Consider the following 23,671-nt stretch of genomic DNA (forward strand, 5'->3'; position numbering starts at 1 on the left):
TTCATGTGGGAATGAATGGGCTCCAAGTTCTGCAGAAAGCTCTGTGCCAAGTTGGAGCTGGACTTCTCCATGCTCCTTGACATTGTGCGCAGGCTTTCCAGTGCACCAAGCATTTGGTTGTGTATGCTCATCAGCTGCCTTCTGTAGCCTGGCCCATCAAAGTCATCATCTGAATCCTCTGCAGCAGAACTAGTGTTTTTTTTAAATTCGCTCATGGGATGTGGGCGTCGCTAGCGAGGCCAGCATTTATTGCCCATCCCTAATTGCCCTTGAGAAGGTCAGAGGCTGGGTATTCTGTGGTGAGTGACTCACCACCTGACTCGCCCAAAGCCTTTCCACCATCTACAAGGCACAAGACAGGAGTGTGATGGAATACTCTCCACTTGCCTGGATGAGTGCAGCTCCAACGACACTCAAGAAGCTCAACACCATCCAGGACAAAGCAGCCCGCTTGATTGGCACCCCATCCACCATCCTAAACATGCACTCCCTTCACCACCGGCGCACTGTGGCTGCAGTGTGTACCATCCACAGGATGCACTGCAGCAACTCGCCAAGGCTTCTTCGACAGCACCTCCCAAACCCGCAACCTCTACAACCTAGAAGGACGAGCAGCAGGCACATGGGAGCAACACCACCTGCATGTTCCCCTCCAAGTCACACACCATCCCGACTTGGAAATATATCGCCATTCCTTCATCGTCGCTGGGTCAATATCCTGGAACTCCCTTCCTAACAGCACTGTGGGAGAACCTTCACCACACGAACTGCAGCGGTTCAAGAAGACGGCTCACCACCACCTTCTCAAGGGCAATTAGGGATGGACAATAAATGCTGGCCTTGTCAGCGACGCCCACATCCCGTGAACAAATATTAAAAAAAAGAGCCGCCTCTTGAACCGCTGCAGTCCGTGTGGTGAAGGTTCTCCCAAAGTGCTGTTAGGAAGGGACTTCCAGGATTTTGACCCAGTGACGATGAACGACCGGCGATCCATTTCCAAGTCGGGATGGTGTGTGACTTGGAGGGGAACGTGCAGGTGGTGTTGTTCCCACGTGCCTGCTGGTGGTGAAAGGAGTGAATGTTTAGGGTGGTGGATGGGGTGCCAATCAAGTGGGCTGCTTTGTCCTGGATGGTGTCGAGATTCTTGAGTGTTGTTGGAGCTGCACTCATCCAGGCAAGTGGAGAGTATTCCATCACGCTTCTGACTTGTCTTGTCAATGGAGGAAAGGCTTTGGGGAGTCAGGAGGTGAGTTACTCACTGCAGAATACCCAGCCTCTGACCTCCTCTTGTGGCCAGGTCTTGCTGCATGCAGGCACGGACAGCTTCATTATGCGACCTTGCCCTCCGGCGAGCTGGCGCCTGCGGTATCCTTTCCCCCTGCCCTGGCTCTTGTGCCCGGTGCCTCTCCATGTGTAGACCCCTCCTCTATCCTAGCTTCTAAAGCATGTGGTGTCAGTTTCTGTGCTGGTGGATGCGAGTGCAGGTGGTGTTGTTCCCATGTGCCTGCTGCCCTTGTCCTTCTAGGTGGTAGAGGTCGTGGGTTCGGGAGGTGCTGTCGAAGAAGCCATGGCGAGTTGCTGCAGTGCATCCTGTGGATGGTACACACTGCAGCCACTGTGCGCCAGTGGTGGAGGGAGTGAATGTTTCGGGTGGTGGATGGGGTGCCAATCAAGCGGGCTGCTTTGTCCTGGATGGTGTCAAGCTTCGAGTGTTGTTGGAGCTGCACTCATCCAAACAAGGTAGATAAATCTCCGGGACCTGATGAAATGTATCCCAGGACGTTATGGGAGGTTAGGGAGGAAATTGCGGGTCCCCTAGCAGAGATATTTGAATCATCCACCGCTACAGGTGAGGTGCCTGAAGATTGGAGGGTAGCAAATGTTGTGCCTTTGTTTAAGAAGGACGGCAGGGAAAAGCCTGGGAACTACAGACCAGTGAGCCTGACATCTGTAGTGGGTAAGTTGTTAGAGGGTATTCTGAGGGACAGGATCTACAGGCATTTGGAGAGGCAGGGACTAATTAGGAACAGTCAGCATGGTTTTGTGAGAGGAAAATCATGTCTCACGAATTTGATTGAGTTTTTTGAAGGGGTAACCAAGAAGATAGATGAGGGCTGTGCAGTAGACGTGGTCTACATGGACTTCAGCAAAGCATTTGACAAGGTACCGCATGGTAGGTTGTTACATAAGGTTAAATCTCATGGGATCCAAGGTGAGGTAGCCAATTGGATACAAAATTGGCTTGAAGACAGAAGACAGAGGGTGGTTGTCGAGGGTTGTTTTTCAAACTGGATGCCTGTGTCCAGCGGTGTGCCTCAGGGATCGGTGCTGGGTCCGCTGTTATTTGTTATTTATATTAATGATTTGGATGAGAATTTAGGAGGCATGGTTAGTAAGTTTGCAGATGACACCAAGATTGGTGGCATTGTGGACAGTGAAGAAGGTTATCTAGGATTGCAACGGGATCTTGATCAATTGGGCCAGTGGGCCGATGAATGGCAGATGGAGTTTAATTTAGATAAATGTGAGGTGATGCATTTTGGTAGATCGAATCGGGCCAGGACCTACTCCGTTAATGGTAGGGCGTTGGGGAGAGTTATAGAACAAAGAGATCTAGGAGTACAGATTCATAGCTCCTTGAAAGTGGAGTCACAGGTGGATAGGGTGGTGAAGAAGGCATTCAGCATGCTTGGTTTCATTGGTCAGAACATTGAATGCAGGAGTTGGGATGTCTTGTTGAAGTTGTACAGGGCATTGGTGAGGCCACACTTGGAGTACTGTGTACAGTTCTGGTCACCCTATTATAGAAAGGATATTATTAAACTAGAAAGAGTGCAGAAAAGATTTACTAGGATGCTACCGGGACTTGATGGTTTGACTTACAGGGAGAGGTTAGACAGACTGGGACTTTTTTCCCTGGAGAGTAGGAGGTTAAGGGGTGATCTTATAGAAGTCTATAAAATAATGAGGGGCATTGATAAGGTCGATAGTCAAAATCTTTTCCCAAAGGTAGGGGAGTCTATAACGAGGGGGCATAGATTTAAGGTGAGAGGGGAGAGATACAAAAGGGTCCAGAGGGGCAATTTTTTCACTCAAAGGGTGGTGAGTGTCTGGAACGAGCTGCCAGAGGCAGTAGTAGAGGCGGGTACAATTTTGTCTTTTAAAAAGCATTTGGACAGTTACATGGGTAAGATGGGTATAGAGGGATATGGGCCAAGTGCAGGCAATTGGGATTAGCTTAGTGGTATAAACTGGGCGACATGGACATGTTGGGCCGAAGGGCCTGTTTCCATGTTGTAACTTCTATGATTCTATGATAAGTGGAGAGTATTCCATCACACTCCTGACTTGTGCCTTGTAGATGGTGGAAAGGCTTTGGGGAGCCTTCTAACTTAGTGTCATCTGCAAACTTTGATCTACAACTCTCTATTCCATCATCCAAATCATTTTTTTATATATATATATATATATATATATATATATATATATATAGTGAGAAGCTGAGGCCTCAGCAAGTTGTGAGGAGGACGCAAAGAGGCTGCAAAGGGGTGTAGACAGGTTAATGAGTGGGTGAGAAGGTGGCCGATGGAGTATAATGTGGGGAAATGTGAAATTATCCACTTTGGTAGGATGAATAGAAAAGCAGAATTTTTTTTTAGAAGGTGAGAAACTAAGATATGTTGGTTGTCAGAGGGATTTGGGTGTCCTTGTACATGAATCACAAAGTTCCAGCAGGCACAGTAAGCAATTAGGAAGGCAAATGGTATGTTAGCCTTTATTGCAAAGGGGTTGGAGTATAAGGGTAAGGAAGTCTTGCTGCAATTATATAGGGCTCTGGTGAGACCACACCTGGAGTACCATGTACAGTTTTGGTCTCCGTATCTAAGGAAGGATATACTTGCCTTAGAAAGGGTGCAACGAAGGTTCACTAGATCGATTCCGGGTATGGAAGGGTTGTCCTATGAGGAGAGATTGAGTAGAATGGGCCTACATCCTCGAGTTTAGAAGAATGAGAGGTGATCTCATTGAAACATATAAGATTCTAAGGGGGCTTGACAGGGTAGATGCTGAGAGGCTGTTTCTCTTGGCTGGAGAGTCTAGAACTAGAGGTCAAAGTCTCAAGATAAGGGGTCTGCCATTTAGGACTGAGCTGAGGAAAAATTTCTTCACACGAGGGTTGTGCATCTTTGGAATTCTCTACCCGAGAGGGCTGTGGATGTTCGGTTGTTGAGTATATTCAAGACTGAGATCGATGGATATTTGGCCACTAAGGGAATCAAAGGGAAATGAGAATAGGGCGGGAAAGTGGAGTTGAGGTCGAAGATCAGCCACAATCTTATTGAATTGCATAGCAGGCTCGAGGGGCCATTTGGCCCACTCCTGCTCCTATTTCTTATGATGTGGAGATGCCGGTGATGGACTGGGGTTGACAATTGTAAACAATTTTACAACACCAAGTTATAGTCCAGCAATTTTATTTTAAATTCACAAGCTTTCGGAGATTTTCTCCTTCCTCAGGCAAATGTTTACAGATCTCTGCAGAACACCACTTGTCACATTCCGCCAATCAGAGAAGGTTCACTTTATCCCTATTCTCTGTTTCTTACTTCCCAATCAATTATAAGTGTCCTGCTGCTTTGTAGTGTCCAGAAATTTGGTAGCATTTTCACCAATCCTCAGTCCTAAATACCTTTGTTCTGAAGGAAAAGTTCATGGTGGTCCTGCAAATTATCCAGGTAACTGACTACTTATGGTAAACTTGTAAAAATCAACAAAACAGATTTTGTTAGAGACAGAAGCATTCCATCATTTGGCTAGCTTAAATGCTTCTGATGCATCCTGGGAATTTGAGACTGCACAATCTAAACATGTCAACATTTTATAATGCAGAAAACTAAACATTTCACTCAAAATATTTCAGTTGATATTTTTACTAAAACTTAAATTACCAATGCGCAAAAAATTTGTAGATTCTTGGATACCCACCAACAGTTTTCTACTTTCAAATAATTTTTGTGTGTGTGGAGGTTAACTGAATCAGAGAGAATATTACATGACTTGCTTTGCACGGAGCCTCTTCATTCTTTGAAATAAATGTAGCCTCGAGATACAAAGTTCTTTCCTGGCCTTCTCCATGATATGTATTAGTGTAAATATTTTTTCATTTTCACCAGTTTTCTGTAATGTTTTTGCACTTGCTGGCTCCTTTTGTCTCTTGCCACTTGTTCTCAAAGAGCTGAAGACTGGATTGAGGCTGTGATGCAGTGAAGTAGGAAAAGATTATCTCCCAGGATGCCAGTTTTCTTTTAAGGAGTGATGTCCCTGGTGGTTATCCCTGGTGGTTACCCCTGGAGGTTGAACTTCTTTCAAAGAATGAGGAAGACTACTTTCTGCATATAAACTGACATGAATTTACCTTGCCTTTTGGTATGTTGAGGCTAACTTAATTTGAAGAAGAAAAATTTCTGTGCTAAATTTAACATCTACCTTTCTCTCAACATTTTAAAAAAGTTTTTCAGCCAATATCAGCCAAAGCTAAACTTGAAATGAATCCCCAAGCAGAAGTTGACTTTGCTTCACCAAAAGTGGACTTGGAAGTAAATCTACAAGATATAGCCATCGAACTCAAAAGACCTCAGGTACTAGCAGGTTAACTGTTTACTCACCATAACCAGCTGCTGCTGCTGTATTTGTTTTCTATATAGCAAATTGTAACAGTTTTCCAGGATAATGCGGTGAAGCCAATCAGAAAACAGAGTCATGCCCTTGAAAATATGATCATGCCCTTGAACACTACTGTCAGTTGCAGAACTTGGGCTAAAGCTAATAATGATAACTGGCCCTAGTTATGCAACTTGCATTTTATTTAAAAAGATGCAATAAAATAACAATTAAAATTTAACAAAATGGACAGCTTTGGGTGAACCATCCACACATGGGTAGAAAGGCACCTCAAGAGTAAGAGACCCAATTGGAAATAGTTTTTCCTATTTATTCCGATAACTTTTTTTTACATTCTTCAAAGGTATTATGCAAAGAAAAATAGTTTTGATGCAAGATATGCAACAGAAACTCAAGTTCTCCAAAATAGCGCTCAAAAGTTCTTTCAAAAAAGTATAAATTTTTAAAATTCATTCATGAATGGCAAGGCCAGCATTTATTGTCCATCCCAAACTGCCCTTGAGAAGATTGTGATGAGCCGCCGCCTTGAACCATTGCAGTTCATGTGGTGTTAGGTAGGGATTGCAGGACTTTGACCCAGCGATGATGAAGGAACGGTAATATATTTCCAAGTCAGGATGGTGTGCGACTTGGAGGGGAACGCGCAGGTGGTGGTGTTCCCATGCGCCTGCTGCCCTTGTCGTTCTAGGTGGTAGAGGTCGCGGGTTTGGGAGGTGCTGTCGAAGAAGCCTTGGCGAGTTGCTGCCGTGCATCCTGTAGATGGTACATACTACAGTCACAGTGCGCCGGTGATGGAAGGAGTGAATGTTTATATGGGGATGGGTTGCCAATCAAGTGGGCTGCTTTGTCCTGGATGGTGTCGAGCTTCTTGAGTGTTGTTGAAGCTGCACTCATCCAAGCAAGTGGAGTGTGCTCCATCACACTCCTGACTTGTGCCTTGTAGATGGTGGAAAGGCTTTGGGGAGTCAGGAGGTGAGTCACTCACTGTAGAATACCCAGCCTCTGACCTGCTGTTGTAGCCACTGTATTTATGTGGCTGGTTCAGTTAAGTTTCTGGTCAATGGTGACCCCCAGGATGTTGATGGTGGGGGATTCGGCGATGGTAATGCCATTGAATGTCAAGGGGAGGTGGTTAGACTCTCTCTTGTTGGAGATGGTCATTGCCTGGCACTTGTCTGGCACGAATGTTACTTGCCACTTATCAGCCCAAGCCTGGATGTTGTCCAGGTCTTGCTGCATTCGGGGATGGACTGCTTCATTATCTGAAGGGTTGTGAATGGAACTGAATACTCTGCAATCATCAGCGAACATCCTCACTTCTGACCTTATGATGGAGGGAAGGTCATTGATGAAGCAGCTGAAGATGGTTGGGCCTCGGACACTGCCCTGAGGAACACCTGCAGCAATGTCCTGGGGCTGAGATGATTGGCCTGCAACAACCACAACCATCTTCCTTTGTGCTAGGTATGACTCCAGCCACTGGAGAGTTTTCCCCCGATTCCCACTGACTTCAATTTTACTCTGGCTCCTTGATGCCACTCTCGGTCAAATGCTGCCTTGATGTCAAGGGCAGTCACCCTCACCTCACCTCTGGAATTCAGCTCTTTTGTCCATGTTTGGACAAGGCTGTAATGAGGTCTGGAGCCGAGTGGTCCTGGCGGAACCCAAACTGAGCATCGGTGGGCAGATTATTGGTGAGTAAGTGCTGCTTGATAGCATTGTTGACGACACCTTCCATCACTTTGCTGATGACTGAGAGTAGACTGATGGGGAGGTAATTGGCCGGATTGGATTTGTCCTGCTTTTTGTGGACAGGACATACCTGGGCAATTTTCCACATTATCAGGTATATGCCAATGTTGTAGCTGTACTGGAACAATTGGCTAGTGGCGCAGCTAGTTCTGGAGCACAAGTCTTCAGCACTACAGCTGGGATGTTGTCGGGGCGCGTCGCCTTTGCTGTATCCAGTGCACTCAGCCGTTTCTTGATATCACATGGAGTGAATCGAATTGGCTGAAGACTGGCTTCTGTGATGGTGGGGATATCGGGAGGAGGCTGTGATGGATCCTCCAATTCTGCTGCTGCTGATGGCCCACAGCACCTCATGGATGCCCAGATTTGAGCTGCAAGATCTGTTCTGAATCTATCCCATTTAGCATGGTGGGAGTGCCACACAACGCGATGGACAGTGTCCTCAGTGTGAAGATGGGATTTTGTCTCCACAAGGACTGTGCAGTGGTCACTCCTACCAATACTGTCATGGACAGATGTATCTGGGACAGGTAGATTGGTGAGGAAGAGGTCAGGTAGGTTTTTCCCTCGGTGGTACTCTCACCGCCTGCTGCAGGCCCAGACTGGCAGCTATGTCCTTCAGCACTTGGCCAACTGTGGTGCTACCGAGCCGTGCTTGGTGATGGACATTGAAGTCTCCCACCCAGACTCCATTCTGTGCCCTTGCTACCCTCAGTGCTTCCTTCAAGTGGTGCTCAACATGGAGGAGATCTGATTCATCAGCTGAGGAAGGGTGGTAGGTGGTAATCGGCAGGAGGTTTCCTTGCCCATGTTTGACCTGATGCCATGAGATTTCATGGGCTTCCGGAGTCAATGTGGAGGACTCCCAGACCACTCGCTCCTGACTGTACACCACTGTACCGTCACCTTTGGTGGGCCTGTCCTGTCGGTGGGACAGGACAGGGTTGGTGATGGAAGAGTCTGGGACGTTGGCTGAAAGGTATGATTCTGTGAGCATGGCTATGTCATACTGTTCACAAATCCCTGATGAGCTCATTATGGGTGAGTATCAAGGTGCCAAACTCAAATACTGCTTATGTTGGTTTTATATTGATTTGATAAACTGAAACTGGACCAGCCACACACATACTGTGGCTACAAGAGCAGGTCAGTTGCTGGGTTTTCTGCAGTGAGTGACTCCCCAAAGCCTTTCCACCATCTACAAGTCAGGAGTGTGATGTAATACTTGCCTGGATGAGTGCAGCTCCAACAACACTTAAGAAGCTCGACACCTCCAGGACAAAGCAGCCTGCTTGATTGGCACCCCATCCACCACCCTAAACATTCACTCCCTTCACCACCGGCGCACCGTGGCTGCAGTGTGCACCATCTACAGGATGCACTGCAGCAACTCGCCAAGGCTTCTTCGACAGCAGCTCCTAAACCCGCGACCTTTACCACTTAGAAGGACAAGGGCAGCAGGCACGTGGGAACACCACCACCTGCACGTTCCCCTCCCGACTTGGAAATATATCATATCGCCGTTCCTTCATCGTCGCTGGGTCAAAATCCTGGAACTCCCTTCCTGACAGGACTGTGGGAGAACCTTCAATACACTGACTGCAGCGGTTGAAGGCGGCGGCTCGTCACCACCTTCTCCAGGGCAATTAGGGATGGGCAATAAATGCTGGCCTTGCCAGCGACGCCCACATCCCATGAACAAATAAAAATAAACCTCTGACATTTAGTTGCATCAAGACTATTTAGAGTTCTAAAGTTTCCCGATATGCCCTATCTTTTACACGGTTCAGTAGGTAAGGATAACGTAAGGTTGGTATGTAAGTACGCCAGCAGCCACTTCAACAACTTATTCCCTTTGCGCGCATGTGCATTGCAGCACAACCTATTTATTGTTCTCTAGATATTTTACTGGCTTGGAACGGTTAGGCAGACCTTGGGGTCAGCACTTCATTATCTGTGCTTCACAAGGTCGTGTTCTTCATTGTTAAACTCAATTCATCCCATTTCTAACTGGTGTTGTGGATGAATATACCTCCTATCTGTCGTGTGTCAGCACTTCCTCCATTATACTTCTGAATCCATAGCAACCCCCCCCCCCCCCCCAACCATAACTATCTTAAAGTTAAGTTACGTGATCTACTTTTCATCTACGAGACCATTGTCTGCAACAATATAGTTAAATTCTACGCCAGCTGTCTTATCTTGCTGAGGCTATCTGTCATTGCACAGAAATATCTCTGGCTTTCAGCTTCTCTTTCTTTCTCTCTTTCGCTCTCCCTCATTCTCTCTCTCGCACGCTCTCGCTGCCTCTCCCCCTCGCATCCGCCCTCTTTTTCCCCTCCTAGAAAGGGAGAAAGAGAGGTTGAGTAGAATGGGCCTCTACTCTCTGGAGTTTTGAAGAATGAAAGGTGATCTCATTGAAACATGTATGATTCTGGGAGGGCTTGACAGGGTCGATGCTGAGAGGATGTTTCCCCGGCTGGAGAGTCAAGAACTGGGGGGCATAGTTTCATGATAAGGGGTCGGCCCTTTAGTACTAAGATGAGGAAAAATGTCTTCACTCAGAGGGTTGTGGATCTTTTGGAATGCTCTACCTCAGAGGGCTGTGGATGCTCAATCGTTGAGTATATTCAAGACCGAGATCGATAGATTTTTGGACACTAAAGGAATCAAGGGATCTGGGGATCGGATGGGAAAGTGGAGTTGTGCTCGAAGATCAGCCATAATCTTATTGAATGGCGGAGCAGGCTCAAGGGGCCGTATCCCTTTCTATCTCTCTCTTCTCTCTTTCTCTCTTTCCTTTTTCCCTTTCTCGCGCGCGCTCTCCTTTCTCGCGCGCGCTCTCCTTTCTCGCGCGCGCTCTCCTTTCTCGCGCGCGCTCTCCTTTCTCGCGCGCGCTCTCTGCTCCATTAATCCAACTCACCACAATTTCCAAAGCTTGTGGGAGAGGATAGTATCATATGTTGGGGACTATGTAGGATTCACCCATATTTATATCTAGGTATACATCCTAAAACCTTTTACAATATTCCAAGACATGTCATACCAAGTTTGTTTCTCTGGTCAATGTTATTTAAACAGTCTTCACCACCTGGGCGGTAATCTGGCATAGTGGGTCACCTGCCCTTTGTTGAAACCACCTGATTTTCATCCCATTATATTTTTGAGGATGCCTCAAATCAGGCAACATTATTATGAACCAAGTTTGAATCCACAGCATTCAGCCAGTCGTTACACTACATTTTAGAAACAGCAATAGGATTTAAATCAAAGTATGGGAGTAGACATTTTATATATGGAGAATGGGCCAGAGCATGATGAGTATCTCTAAATAAAGCTGATTGGATAACTTCTCAGCAGTTGAGTTAAGAGTGAGTTATTCCATCAAATGTACTTGTGGAGATATTTAACATATGCTACTACTGGGTATTATCTGTTCTTATGTGTATTCGACCAATATAGAACTTTTTAATCGCTGATCCACATCCAAAATCTGTGTCCTTAATTAATATGCTACAAATTTAACAGGACGGATGCAGTGAAAGATCTGATTCTGGGTAATGAAACAGGACAAGTAAATGGCCTGAAGGAAGGACACTTGAGAAATAGCAACCATAGCCTGATTAGGTCCAACAGTGAAAATAAATAAAATGAGCCCAAAATAAGAGTGTTGGACTGGAAATTAGCTAATTTCAGTGGGATAAATGCCCAGTTTATTTGCTTGGAATAAATGGTAGATCAAACAGTGGACCAGCACTGGAATAACGTTCTTGGTATGGTACTGCATCCTATGCAAAACAAGTCCGTATACTATTGATACTCTGTTCGATATTGGTAGGCATGTTTTTGTAGTTTTGCCAACCTCATTCAGGGTGACCTAAAGGTAAATGCTTTGTAGTGGGTAATGAAGATCTGCCAGCTTTGTTGAAAGTACACGTATTGGGATTTTTTAAATGAAAAAAGTAAAATGTCTTGCAAACTCGGTTATGAATAATTTTAGCCTAGAAATTACTATTGGTGATATTCATAGATAAGTGGTCTACACATTCATGACATCCTTCGCTTGCTATTTTAATATATTTTATTTTAATATAGGCATTAACCTGTTGGTTTCAAAATGGATTACCACTGCCATTAAATAGCAAAGGGACATAGTACAATTGTGCAAACTGCTTGTCTGCTAATATTGGCCACAGTAACTTCTAGGCTGTTATCTATATAGCATTTTCATTGAGAACTTTGTATTTTTGTTCTTTGAACAGTATCTCAGCATCATGGAGCTGCTTGGATCTATTGATATGATGTCACGAAACCTGCCATATCGAAAATATAAACCAAATGTCCCTTGTCACAACAATGCTAAAAAATGGTAAACATTTTAATTCATTTTGCTGTTTAGGAAATGAACTTCATTATTTAAAAGACTATGAACAGTTTCTCCTGAGAAATGACATTTGAAATGTGATTTTTTTTGGAGAGGACATGATTTATTTTTGTTTATTAAATGAATTATTCTAGTTGATAGCAGTGACTGAAGTATGCAAAATAGCAATATGATGACAATAGTAGACAAGGGTATTTATCATACCAGTTTTTAAAAGGATGCTTCCCATACAGTTTTACCTTAATTGCTAGTTGGAACTCAATATATCCTTAGATGATTTGTATATTTATCATATTAAAGCATTAAATATTTTACGGTTTTACAGTGGAACGAGAAGTGAAATATACCATATGAAAATTAGGTATTGATGTTTAGGAGTAACGATTTAAATTTGGTCCAACAGCAACTACACTTCCATACTTGCATTGAGGATATACTACATATGTGTAGACTGTGTAATGCTATTTGTTCCTTAAATATGTTAGCTCTGGAGCAAAAATATTTACGGGTAGATTTTACATATTCACACCAAGTGCAGAGCTTTGCTTACCGGGAGCATATATTGGGAATTTGGGCATGGTGGTTAGCTCGCACAGCAGGATTTTTTGTCCATTAAAGTTTTGTACTGGAAACACACATTTGTAAAATCTATCCTTTCACACATAGCTTGTCTGTAATGCTTTTACTTTGGTATATTAAAGGCAATGGGAATAAAACCACAGCTTAATAAACCTTTTTCACTACTAGTATGACAAAATGTCTTTGCTAAATTGCCAAATAATAAGTTTCATGTAATTATGATGGTATGATTTACTAAAGTCCGATAAAGAATCTAAGGGAGTAAACAGTGCTTGATATACCACTAATGATAATGGTGCTAAAACTGTATATCTTACACAGATTCTAATTGTTTGGTCCCTTCACTGAGGGATGCACAACTGTTGGGCTGAAAATCCTTGGCCTTCCTAAACACTTCTGCCATAAATCCGCTGGGAATGTGGTAGAGGCGCCGAGAGGGGTTGGAGCTTTCATCTGTCCCAAACAAGGTCAGCAATACTGGGGGTGAGGGCTCCTCGGGCAGGAGTTCCCACATCCACCACCTGATGGAAGGGCAGTGAGCTGGTACGCTGATTGGGGCAAGGCAGTGGGGGATGAGAGATCTACCTTGGGGATTCAGGCCTGGGATGCCCAAAAGATCTGGCAATTTTTAACTTCTTATTGGCCCTCTTATAAAGAGGCTTATGGGCAAAATATTTAGATGATTCTGGGGAGGGCGCCAGCACAGCCCACCTCCCTCAATTTGGCACACGTTGCCGGAATTCCTGGACTCCTGGGGCAGGTGGGTCCATAAGATGCACCCCTAGGAGTACAGGTGCCAGTGACCAAAGGTAATCCAGCAAAGGTAATTAGTCAGCTGTGGATGAAGAAAGTGGCTTGGAGTTCAAACCAGTGAAATAGATCAACACTAGAAAGGAAACTAGAGTTGAGAATGTTAAAACTATCTGGAATATTGTGAACCGAGTTCTTGGTTTGGTGAATAGTGTCAGCCATATGAAGAAATGTACAGAAAGACTAATACGTTTGTTGATCTCCCATAGCATTGCTCATATAAGAAAAATAGCATTTCTGTGCTTCTCTCTCTTCATGTAACTGTCTGGCTACCTATTTCCTACTCAAATTCTTGGCCATTCTTTCTGTTTGTCTTCCACTCTTTCTTTCTCTGTCTCTTCGATGCATCTCTCTCTGCCCCAAGTCTTTTTCACTCTTCCTGTCTTTCTGTCTTTTAAGGCTGTTTTTCCCTTCATCTTTTTGTATGTTCCTTCATGCTGGATTTTTCTTTGTGGAAAGGTTCACCGCCAGGGGTGTGTTGGGACTGCACTTTTGCCTGCTGATGCATCTGCGCTCTGACTTTATTGTATTTTCCTGGGTCAGGTTAATTTTAACTTTTAGGGTGGGCTCCCGGTACTACATGCATCCTCTATTGGGAGCTTGCTTTGGGGAAGGGGGAATGGAAATCTCGCACTGCTGCATAAGATTCAAGTAGCAAGCCAGCAACTATCTGAGAATGAGGTATTAGACTACTGTGAGCAAAGGAACAATGTCTGTTAATGTTACGGTAGGGCCCTGAGCCCGATGTTTTCTGACTCCCCTGTATTGTTTTTATTGCCTTAAATGAGGCAGAGGGTGAGTAGGCTGTGATGTGGTATGTGGTTGCATTTGGAGAGAAGGGAGATTTGAGTCAAGAAATGCAGAGACAGTTAGATGGCCGGGACCTTAAAATACCTTGAGAGTGGGGGAAAAAAGGGGAAGTACAAGCAGAGAGGAAACATTTTGAAGAATGGCTGTCTTGTGTTCTTGTGTAATTGATTGTATGGATCTGATTGGTCAGTATGGGTCAGTTAACAATGTTATGGGAAATTACAGTAATACGTTTACACAGACATAACACTTAATAAAAAAAAGATGTGGTACTATAGTCTGTAGGCAGTTTGACATCTTACCACTCAAACTGCTGATAGATGCCTCCACACAACTGTTGTAATTATCATCTGAAAAATATTTGTCAGTTGTAGCAGTCCAGAAGTAGTATGTTGTCACACTGAAATATGGACAAATGTTAGGAGTTAATTTGTTAGGCGATAGGAAGGGAACACTTAGTGCTTAGTTTGTTTCATTGATACCAGTATTTGCTAGGATAGCAATTAAGATGCAGCTAACGACTGATGTTCATGTAAATCTGGTTGACTTTATAGTTTGATAGTAGTAGAGATGTAGAACCATTATCTATTTGTTTTGGTTTTAATGGATGCCTTAAGGAGAATCTGTATTCATGTGAGTTGCATAATATCCTAAATATTTGTGATACCTTAACACTGATTTGTAGCTCCCTGTTTGCTATCTTCAGCTTCTTGTGCCTTTAGAGCTACTATTTGTAGGCAGACTGGGAGGAAATACCTTGCATATAATCTCTGCTTTAGGGGTATATGAATTAGAAATGTTGCCCATGACACACTGCTCCCATTCACAACGCACCAAGCTGAACTTTGCAATGCTACTGAAGAAGAGATTCTATACAAAGGCTGTCTTTGATCGCTGCTTTAGAGCATAACATTTGGGAGATAACACATATACTTACAGATCTCTTAGTATAGGACTTAGTATTATGTAGCCTTGCAGATGAATATGCTACCCTTTAACTGAACTCTTGGTTTGATCAAATAGTTAAATGCTCTTCTTTGAGTGTAGAAGAATTAAAACCTTTCTGTAAAAATATTGACTTGTAATTTTTTTTTAAAGAAGTGGACCCTGTTGTATTGCTTTTGTCTTAATCAGGTGGACATATGCTATAAATAGCATATTGGAAGAGAATATAAAGCCTGGACTTGATGCATGGTCATGGAAGCACATTCAAAAGCACAGGCAAAAAGTAAAGAACTACAGGGAACTGTATAAATCAAGGATTACAACCAACAAACCAGATGAAGAACTTGTCAAGATACTTGAGGTTGTGGGGTGGTTTATATTATATAAATATGTTTAACCATTTTAAAGCTATTTTGAAAAAAGTATTATTTTACCATTAACATGGAATTAAATAGGCTATGATATTTGATAAACTATGCCAAATTGATCATTGCAATTATAATTTTGTTTTTGAACTTATTTTAAATTGTGAAAACTGTATGCCAAAAATTTGGGGCCGTAGCACCCAAGCGTAAATGCTAGGATGCGCCTGCCCATGACTGCAGTGATTCTGCCAAAATTCGCAGGGTTGGGTGAGGTTATTTACTTAAAATAAAGTGATGTCTTGACAGCAAGCGTCAGCATGCTGTTTGACTGTGGTGGCATTGTATTCAAGCCCAATCATGTTGTCAACCAATGTCCCCATACACATGCACTTCTAGCAGGGATGCAGGATAGCGAACAGGACGTTGGCCAATTCACTCCGCCATAATCCAAGATTGTATATAGAATCGTAGAATGGCACAGAAGGAGGCCATTGGGCCCGTGGTGCCTGTGCCGGCTCTTTGAAACAGCTGTCCAATTAGTCCAACTCCCCTGCTCTTCCCCATAGCCCTGCAAATGTTTTCTTTTCATGTATTTATCCAATTCCCTTTCAAAAGTTATTGTTGAGTATGTTTCCACCACCCTTTCAGGCAGTGCATTCCAGATCATAATAACTTGCTGTGTAAAAAAAAAATCTCCTCATCTCACCTCTGATTCATTTGCCAATTACCTTAAATCTGTGTCCTCTGGGTACTGACTCTTCTTCCACTGGAAACAATTTCTCCTTGTTTACTTTACCAAAACCCTTCATTGATTTTGAACACCTATATTAAATCTCCCTTTAACCTTCTCTGCCCTAAGGAGAACAACCCCAGCTTTTCCAATCTCTCTGCATAACTAAAGTCTCTCATCCTTGGTACCATTCTAGTAAATTTCTTCTACTCAATCTATGGCCTTGACATCCTTCCTAAAGTGTGGTGCCCAGAATTGGACACAATACTCCGGCTGGGGCCTAACCACTGATTTATGAAGGTTTAGCATAACTTCCTTGCTTTTGTACTCTGGACCTCTGTCTATAAAGCCCAGAATCCCATATGCTTTTTTAACAGCCTTCTCAACTTGTCCTGCCACCTTCAAAGATTTGTGTATGTGCACCCCCAGGTGTCTCAATGTTCCTGCATCCCCTTTTAAAATTGTACCATTTAGTTTATATTGACTCTCCTCATTCTTCATACCAAAATGCATCACTTCACACTACTGTGCGTTAAATTGCATCTGATATGTGTCTGCCCATTTCACCTGTCTGTCCATGCCCTCCTGATGTCTGTTTCTGTGAGCTTTGTCCCTGGATTTCACTAAGTTTCTTACCTCTGGGATCCAGATCTGGAATCCCAGGTGGGCCCTAAATCTGCCATTCAGCGGGCTAGGCCTGGGACTCTATGGGGGAGCGATTTTAGGAGGCAATTGCGGGTGCGTTGGGGGCGGGAGGGCTCCAAAAATCACGGAAATCCTGTTGGGTTCGGAAGCCAGCTCCAACCCGTCGGGTCTGTGTGCGTGCGGGCGACCCGAAAACAGAAGTCCCAGGATGACAGTTGAAGAGCCAAATGTACTTCATTGAGATACTTAAGGCACGTCACCTGTGACAGAGTAAGTACTTAGAAAGATTTTTAACTTATCTGGGCGGCTTGCCCACCACTTCTGATTCACGCCTGGTGAAACCAGGCATGAAGGGCCAGATCAGGGAACAAGAAACTAAATAAATTAAATAAAATAAAAAATCAAGGAAGGAAGTGAAAACACTAAATGAACCTACCTTTGTACCCTGCTCTGCTGTCCGATGTCTCCCACTCCGAAGTCCCCCTCTTCATTCTCCCGATGGTCCTCCTCTTCGCCCCCACCCCCCCAAAACTCGGTGTTCCGTTCCAGTGCCAGATGACATCTCGCTCACTCTCTTTCTCACCACCCCAACCCCCGTTGCAGCTCCTGTCAATCAGGCTAGCTGCTGGATGAGAAACCTGGAGAGGACGTTAATCATCATCAATCAATGTGTGATCGCATCAGAAACGATCAGTTTCGTTCATGTGGGTTTGCCATGCGCACCTTCACCCAGCCCCCCCCCCCCCACCCAAGTTGCCAACCTGCCACCATTGTAAAATCGAGTCTAAATCTCCTTCTACATTGCTGGCCTGTTTTGGGTGGGTGGAGAGTCTGCTTTTCGCAAGGATCTGTGGAAACTGCTGGGGAAGGCCAGGACCCGGCGTATCTAGGTCCGGGTATAATTTACGGCCTTTATGATGGAATCCCACTGGAGCTATGGTGAGCGTGTCCAGTAAGGGTCATGGATTTTCCCCTTTTTTTCAGGGGGAAATTAATAATTGTCTTTTATTTATCTGAAATGGTATAGAAGTCTGAAGATTGTTGAGAGTGTGGTTATTAATGGACTAAATATTAATATCGTGAATTGCATTCATCGGTATTTTCCTTTTCAGGAATTTGAAAAGAAGCTTGATTTGTTCAATATTACACTCGCAAGACAACAGGCGGAAGTAGAGGTATTTGGGAAGGGTTTTGAAATGCAAATTAATCTTAGTAGTTTCTTTTCTAAAGCTGCATATCAGGCTTTTTTCATCATTTATTTGACCAAAGAAACCAAAATGTTTACTTTATTGTATTAAAGCGATTTAAATAATATGTATAGCACACTAACAAAAAAAAATCTTTAATTATTTGACCAGCTTTTTAAAAAAAAACTTAAATTTGTATTGCATTGTTTATTAGCAACACAAAATCATAAAACATAAAAGTTAGTGTCTCTGGTAAAGAAAGTAAAGACAATGTGTTATTAAATTTTGTGCCAGGCTACGAAGGCAGGGTATAAGATTTACAGACCTGGTGCAAAAGTTGAAGAAGATAACTCTGGAGGATGGTTTGGTTGGGTTTGGAGCTGGTCAGGAGGAAAAGAAGAGAAACAACGAGAATCAAAATCCGGTACGAGAAAATGTTTTATTATCCTTGACCAGAGCAGATATTTAATATTAAATGTGATATAAACTTAGAAATTGCTGTTGGCAAATGCTCAAAGGATTTATATGAAATTCCTCTGTTTGCTACATTGAGAGACATGAACCCATTTACCTTAAAAGGGATATGGCCATAGAGGCAATCTTGGATTAGAGAGGGGTAAATTAGCCAACTCTTCTACTCTTGGTGATTATCTTGTACCCCTGATGGAAATGCATTTATGTGGGGATGCTGGTTGAGGACAGGATTGGGCTCGACTGTGACTCCTCCGCAGTCCAATAACTAGCCGACACTCACCGTGAAGACTTGCATATGAGTCTTGGCTACTTAGGTGACTTACTGGAGGGACTATTGATAATTGAATTATATTACAAGAAGGAGTTCACTTGTTTAGGAATGGAAGAAATGGGGAAAATTGGCAAAGGGGTGGAAATACCTTCCCACACACATTGTATAAGTACGGCCTCAATCTGAGAGTCATCTTTAGACCTTTTCCTCCTGTTGTCAGTCATATCTCTGTCCACAAACGAAGCTGCTTGTTAATCATTCTCAAATAGCTTTTGCCGCAATATTTTTGATTGCAAGTAAACCAGTTTGCATTTCTGGGGTGTTTTTGCTTCCCTCCCCCCACTATAATTCATGTAATTTTTTTCCACTGCACCACAAATTGGGCTCAATCTGAGGTGGCAGAAAATGATTCCCTTGCAACCTAAATCTCAAACATGATCTTTCCTTTCTCCAAACTATTTTTGTCATACTGTTTGACATGACTTCATTTCTGTAAAGAAATCTTTAAACTGACTTTTGCACACCTTACTAAGGCTTACTGTGCAAGAGGATATGCTCAAAAAAAATTAAGCATCCTTACAAAAATGTAATAATGTTAGTAGATCTTGCATGGTATTGCTCATGGTGAATTACAGAATATGGAAATTTTTAGAGCTTAACTTTTTTGGGGTGGGGAATTGGGTTGTGGGAAAGGTACTAGGTACAAAATATGAAAATATTGTATTCCTCTTCCTGTTCGTCATTTAAGTTCATCTGTGGTAAGTAGGAGTGGGAGGGGAGGGGGAGGCAAGAGGGCGAGTTTTCCCTCCTTGCCTTGCATCATTGAGAAACCCCATCAAGTCCATGAAAAAGAAACTGATTGGAAAGCAACAGGCTATTGAAGCGAGAGGTCTTGATAGGTAATCATAACACTGGATCCTCTGAATGACAGGTTGGTGTGACCACAGGTACATTTAGCTCTTGGATTAACCTCAAACGATTATGCTCCACTCTGCTGAGCAGTGCCTAACTCTGCTTCAAAATCTTTTTCAAAATTGAACCCAACTTCGCAAGAGCGACCTAACACAGCTGAAGTGTTCTTGATGCTTGACTAACTGGAATGGATTTTCCCCCATTATCCTCCCTGAAATTGTCAGGATAGCGGTAGAAAAAGGGGCAAAACCTTGGATGTCCTAAATGGGAGCTAGAATGCCTGCCAAAGATATATTATGCCATTTTGTCTGGTTATTGGTAGAAAAGCTGGAGCTGCCTCTTTCAAGTATCTTGTTTGCAGACCTTTTCAGTAATGCACTTGAGTTTCCTCACAGAAACAAGATCAGGCCAGGCCTTCTGGGTTTGGAAAACACCACTCCTTTAATGCAAGAACAATTTCACCCTGGATCAGAATAATTAGCAAGGCTTTTGAAGGAACCCTCTGTTCCAACTTCTGCATCAGCTGCGAAATGAATCTTTCTGCTTCCTTGACAAAGTGCACGTGACAAAAATATTCTACAGCTGTTTACATTGGCTTATTTAGTGGGGTAACTTTATACTTTTAGAAATTTGGCTTCTGGCATGTTAAAATAATAAACAGAACTGGCAAATCAGGCAATCTATGCTTTTTTTAAAAACGAAAAGTTGTACCAAGATACTTTTAATAACTTTTTGGAAATGTGTTTATTCTCAGGAATTGATGTATTGATGACACCTGAAGAGAAAGCTAAACTCTATACGGCAATTGGATATAGTGAAGCTGTGGTGGACCCAACAATGCCGAAAAGAGTATGTTTTATAAAATTACTGGTTCAAGTTGGTCCTGCATGATCAATTAGTACAGTATGGTAAATGAAACTAAGGGAATCATAAATAGCACTACTGTCCCGTAACCACTGTAAACTTAAGAACCTTTCAGGAGAGTTGATGTGCCTTGTTTTTTGCTTGCTAATTGTAATCTGATGTTTTACACATTTTTTTGTAATCTGACCAGTTGGCCTCCCATGGTGTTGCTCACAGGCAAGAAACATTTTTAACAAAATTTTTGTTTCTTGTAACTTTTTCTATCCAGTTTACATACAGAAAGACGGCTAAATATACCCTTTTTGGGTTCCAGTTTCTTCAATAACATGTTCAGATACCTAATCTGGCCTACTTCAACGGAGGGATTGGAGACTTTGATGATGAGAAGTCTGATGCTAGAAGTAGTAAACCTTTAGTTGAGGAAAAGTACTGTTACAAGTCCTGGGGCTTAATATGATGCTTGGTAAGGGACCACATGTGGCGTTGTCTGTCTGTAATATCTCAAAGTTCCCTCGTTTTTGAGTGACACCTAAACTCCTATGAGGAATCCTCTTATGGATCAGACCTTGTGTGAATGACTCTCTGGATATTCTCCTCTCACCTGTGTGAATTTTCAGGCATATGTGGCAATATCACTGCTGACTTATGGATTCTAGGGATTAGCAGAGAGCATTACCCGACATACTGTGGAGTAATTAGATCTGACTACCTTCTGGACTATGTCATGGTAGTAGTGCTATCAGTTGAGATTACCTAACTGCTAGTACTTGAAGCAATAAAAAGAGTTCGCCCTAATCTGGGGACAAAGGTTTTCTACTTCAGGTGTATTGTAGCTCCAGAAAGAGCCTAAATGGATTCCTGAAACAGATTATCCGGATAGCTGTTGTAGACCTAAAAGATGCATGGTTCAATATTGCCATACAATATGTTGCTGGAAGTTTGTTAGTTTCAATTTTAAGGGACAAAGCTTTCAGAGCAGGCTACCCCTCTTTTTTTAATTCGTTCATGGGATGTGGGCGTCGCAGGCGAGGCTGGCATTTATTGCCCATCCCTAATTGCCCTTGAGAAGGTGGTGGTGAGCTGCCTTCTTGAACCGCTGCAGTCCGTGTGGTGAAGGTGCTCCCACAGTGCTGTTAGGAAGGGAGTTCCAGGATTTTGACTCAGTGACAATGAAGGAACGGCGATATATTTCCAAGTCGGGATGGTGTGTGACTTGGAGGGGAACGTGCAGGTGGTGCTGTTCCCATGTACCTGCTGCTCTTGTCCTTCTAGGTGGTGAAGGTCACGGGTTTGGGAGGTGCTGTCGAAGAAGCCTTGGTGAGTTGCTGCAGTGCATCCTGTGGATGGTGCACACTGCAGCCACTGTGCACCGGTGGTGAAGGGAGTGAATGTTTAGGGTGGTGGATGGGGTGCCAATCAAGCGGGCTGCTTTGTCCTGGATGGTGTCGAGCTTCTTGAGTGATGTTGGAGCTGCACTCATCCAGGCAAGTGGAGAGTATTCCATCACACTCCTGACTTGTGCCTCGTAGATGGTGGAAAGGCTTTGGGGAGTCAGGAGGTGAGTCACTTGCCGCAGAATACCCAGCCTCTGACCTGCTCTTGTAGCCACAGTATTTAATTGGCTGGTCCAGTTAAGTTTCTGGTCAACGGTGACCCCCAGGATGTTGATGGTGGATTCGGCGATTGTAATGCCGTTGAATGTCAAGGGGAGGTGATTAGACTCTGTCTTGTTGGAGATGGTCATTGCCTGGCACTTGTCTGGCACGAATGTTACTTGCCACTTATCAGCCCAAGGCTGGATGTTGTCCAGGTCTTGCTGCACGCGGGCTCAGACTGCTTCGTTAAGAGGGGTAGCGAATGGAACTGAACACTGTGCAATCATCTGCGAACATCCCCATTTCTGATCTTATGATGGAGGGAAGTTCATTGATGAAGCAGCTGAAGATGGTTGGGCCTAGGACACTGCCTTGAGGAACTCCTGCAGCAATGTCTTAGACCTCTCCTCAACAGCCAAGCTGTTTACAAAGTACCTGCCCATCCCCACAGTACATCTCAGGATGTAGCATCTCCCTGGTATCTGTACCTGGAAGATTGTTTCATCAGAATCCCATGTCTGAGGTCTGCAAGCATGTGACAGATTTCAATATAACCCAAGAGCTGGGATTCCATGGCCAATTATGAGAAGTGCTAGCTGCAAACTAATATTAGTGATAATGTTTTCGCCCAACTTATTCTGCAGTCACTTAATCTGAATCTGCTCAGCCAGCTATCTAATTTACGTCACTCCACCTGTGCCTCCCTTTCCCAACTAATGGAAATTAACTAGGGAGCCCTAGATCTCTTATGGAAGACATGTCACATCGTAATCATCTGTAATAGCCTTCAACAGTCTACAGGATCCTGTTGTTGATCAGGGCTCGTGATATCCGAGAACCGCAAACAATAAACCATTGCACATATCTTTTGAACTATCCATAGGATCAGGCAATATACATGGAGAAATCGTATCAGGAAAAGGAGTAACTGGTGCTGGTGATTGAGTGTCCTTGACAGGATAGGGTCCAATCTGCAAGATAACTGAACTCTGGACAAGTGAATGATATTACAGCCACCTGGCAGATGAGCAATAAATCGCTTAGGGATATTTCCAGATTAATACAGGGTATCACTACAGTGATCCGGTGCATTGGTAAGCAAGGGGCGACTCTGTCATTCCCTTGTTAAGATAGTTATATTTGTGTGGAATTTCAGTCATAAATTGGGCTCAGCATTTACTTTGGGGAGACAACATACTGCCAGGTGTTCTCAGTTGTATTACAGTTCACCCTCATGAGTGGAAGATTCAACCAGAGTTAGTTCAGGACATTTTGAGGAATTGAGTGCCACATCGTTCACCTGAGGAAGGAGATAGCCTCTGAAAGCTTGTGAATTTAAAATAAAATTGCTGGACTATAACTTGGTGTTGTAAAATTGTTTACAGAAATAATATAGTAATGTTAGTCTCTTCAGATAACCAGCAGCATGTGGTCTCGCTCTCGCTCTCTCTCGCTCCACTAGTAGTGGTACATCCTGGTGATGATGCAAAAGTGGAGGTAATGCATAAGGTCGTGTCCAGGGCCTCGGGTTGGAAAACAGCATGGGTGGAGAGGGGTGGGGCACACGCAGTGACAATGAGAACTATGGGTACAGAAATGCAACCAGAGTTGAGTAACGATTTGAGGGAATCCTTTTCCATCACACACTACCTGTAGTGCAGCTGGC

At 43.6% G+C, this 23,671-nt stretch overlaps 1 protein-coding gene across 5 annotated transcripts in view; it reads left to right on the forward strand.

Annotated features, from left to right (window-relative positions):
* Positions 1 to 23,671, forward strand: part of vps13a (vacuolar protein sorting 13 homolog A) — a 366,579-nt gene that overhangs the window by 71,351 nt on the left and 271,557 nt on the right. For all 5 annotated transcript variants that reach the window (XM_067983108.1, XM_067983109.1, XM_067983112.1 and 2 more), the window contains exons 11-16: positions 5,512 to 5,639; positions 11,697 to 11,803; positions 15,152 to 15,323; positions 17,815 to 17,877; positions 18,184 to 18,313; positions 20,301 to 20,395. In XM_067983108.1, coding sequence (XP_067839209.1) covers positions 5,512 to 5,639; positions 11,697 to 11,803; positions 15,152 to 15,323; positions 17,815 to 17,877; positions 18,184 to 18,313; positions 20,301 to 20,395 — 695 coding nt within the window. The remainder of the gene's footprint in view (positions 1 to 5,511; positions 5,640 to 11,696; positions 11,804 to 15,151; positions 15,324 to 17,814; positions 17,878 to 18,183; positions 18,314 to 20,300; positions 20,396 to 23,671) is intronic.

Source organism: Heptranchias perlo, chromosome 4 (assembly GCF_035084215.1).
Source record: "Heptranchias perlo isolate sHepPer1 chromosome 4, sHepPer1.hap1, whole genome shotgun sequence".
Taxonomy (NCBI): Eukaryota; Metazoa; Chordata; class Chondrichthyes; order Hexanchiformes; family Hexanchidae; genus Heptranchias; species Heptranchias perlo.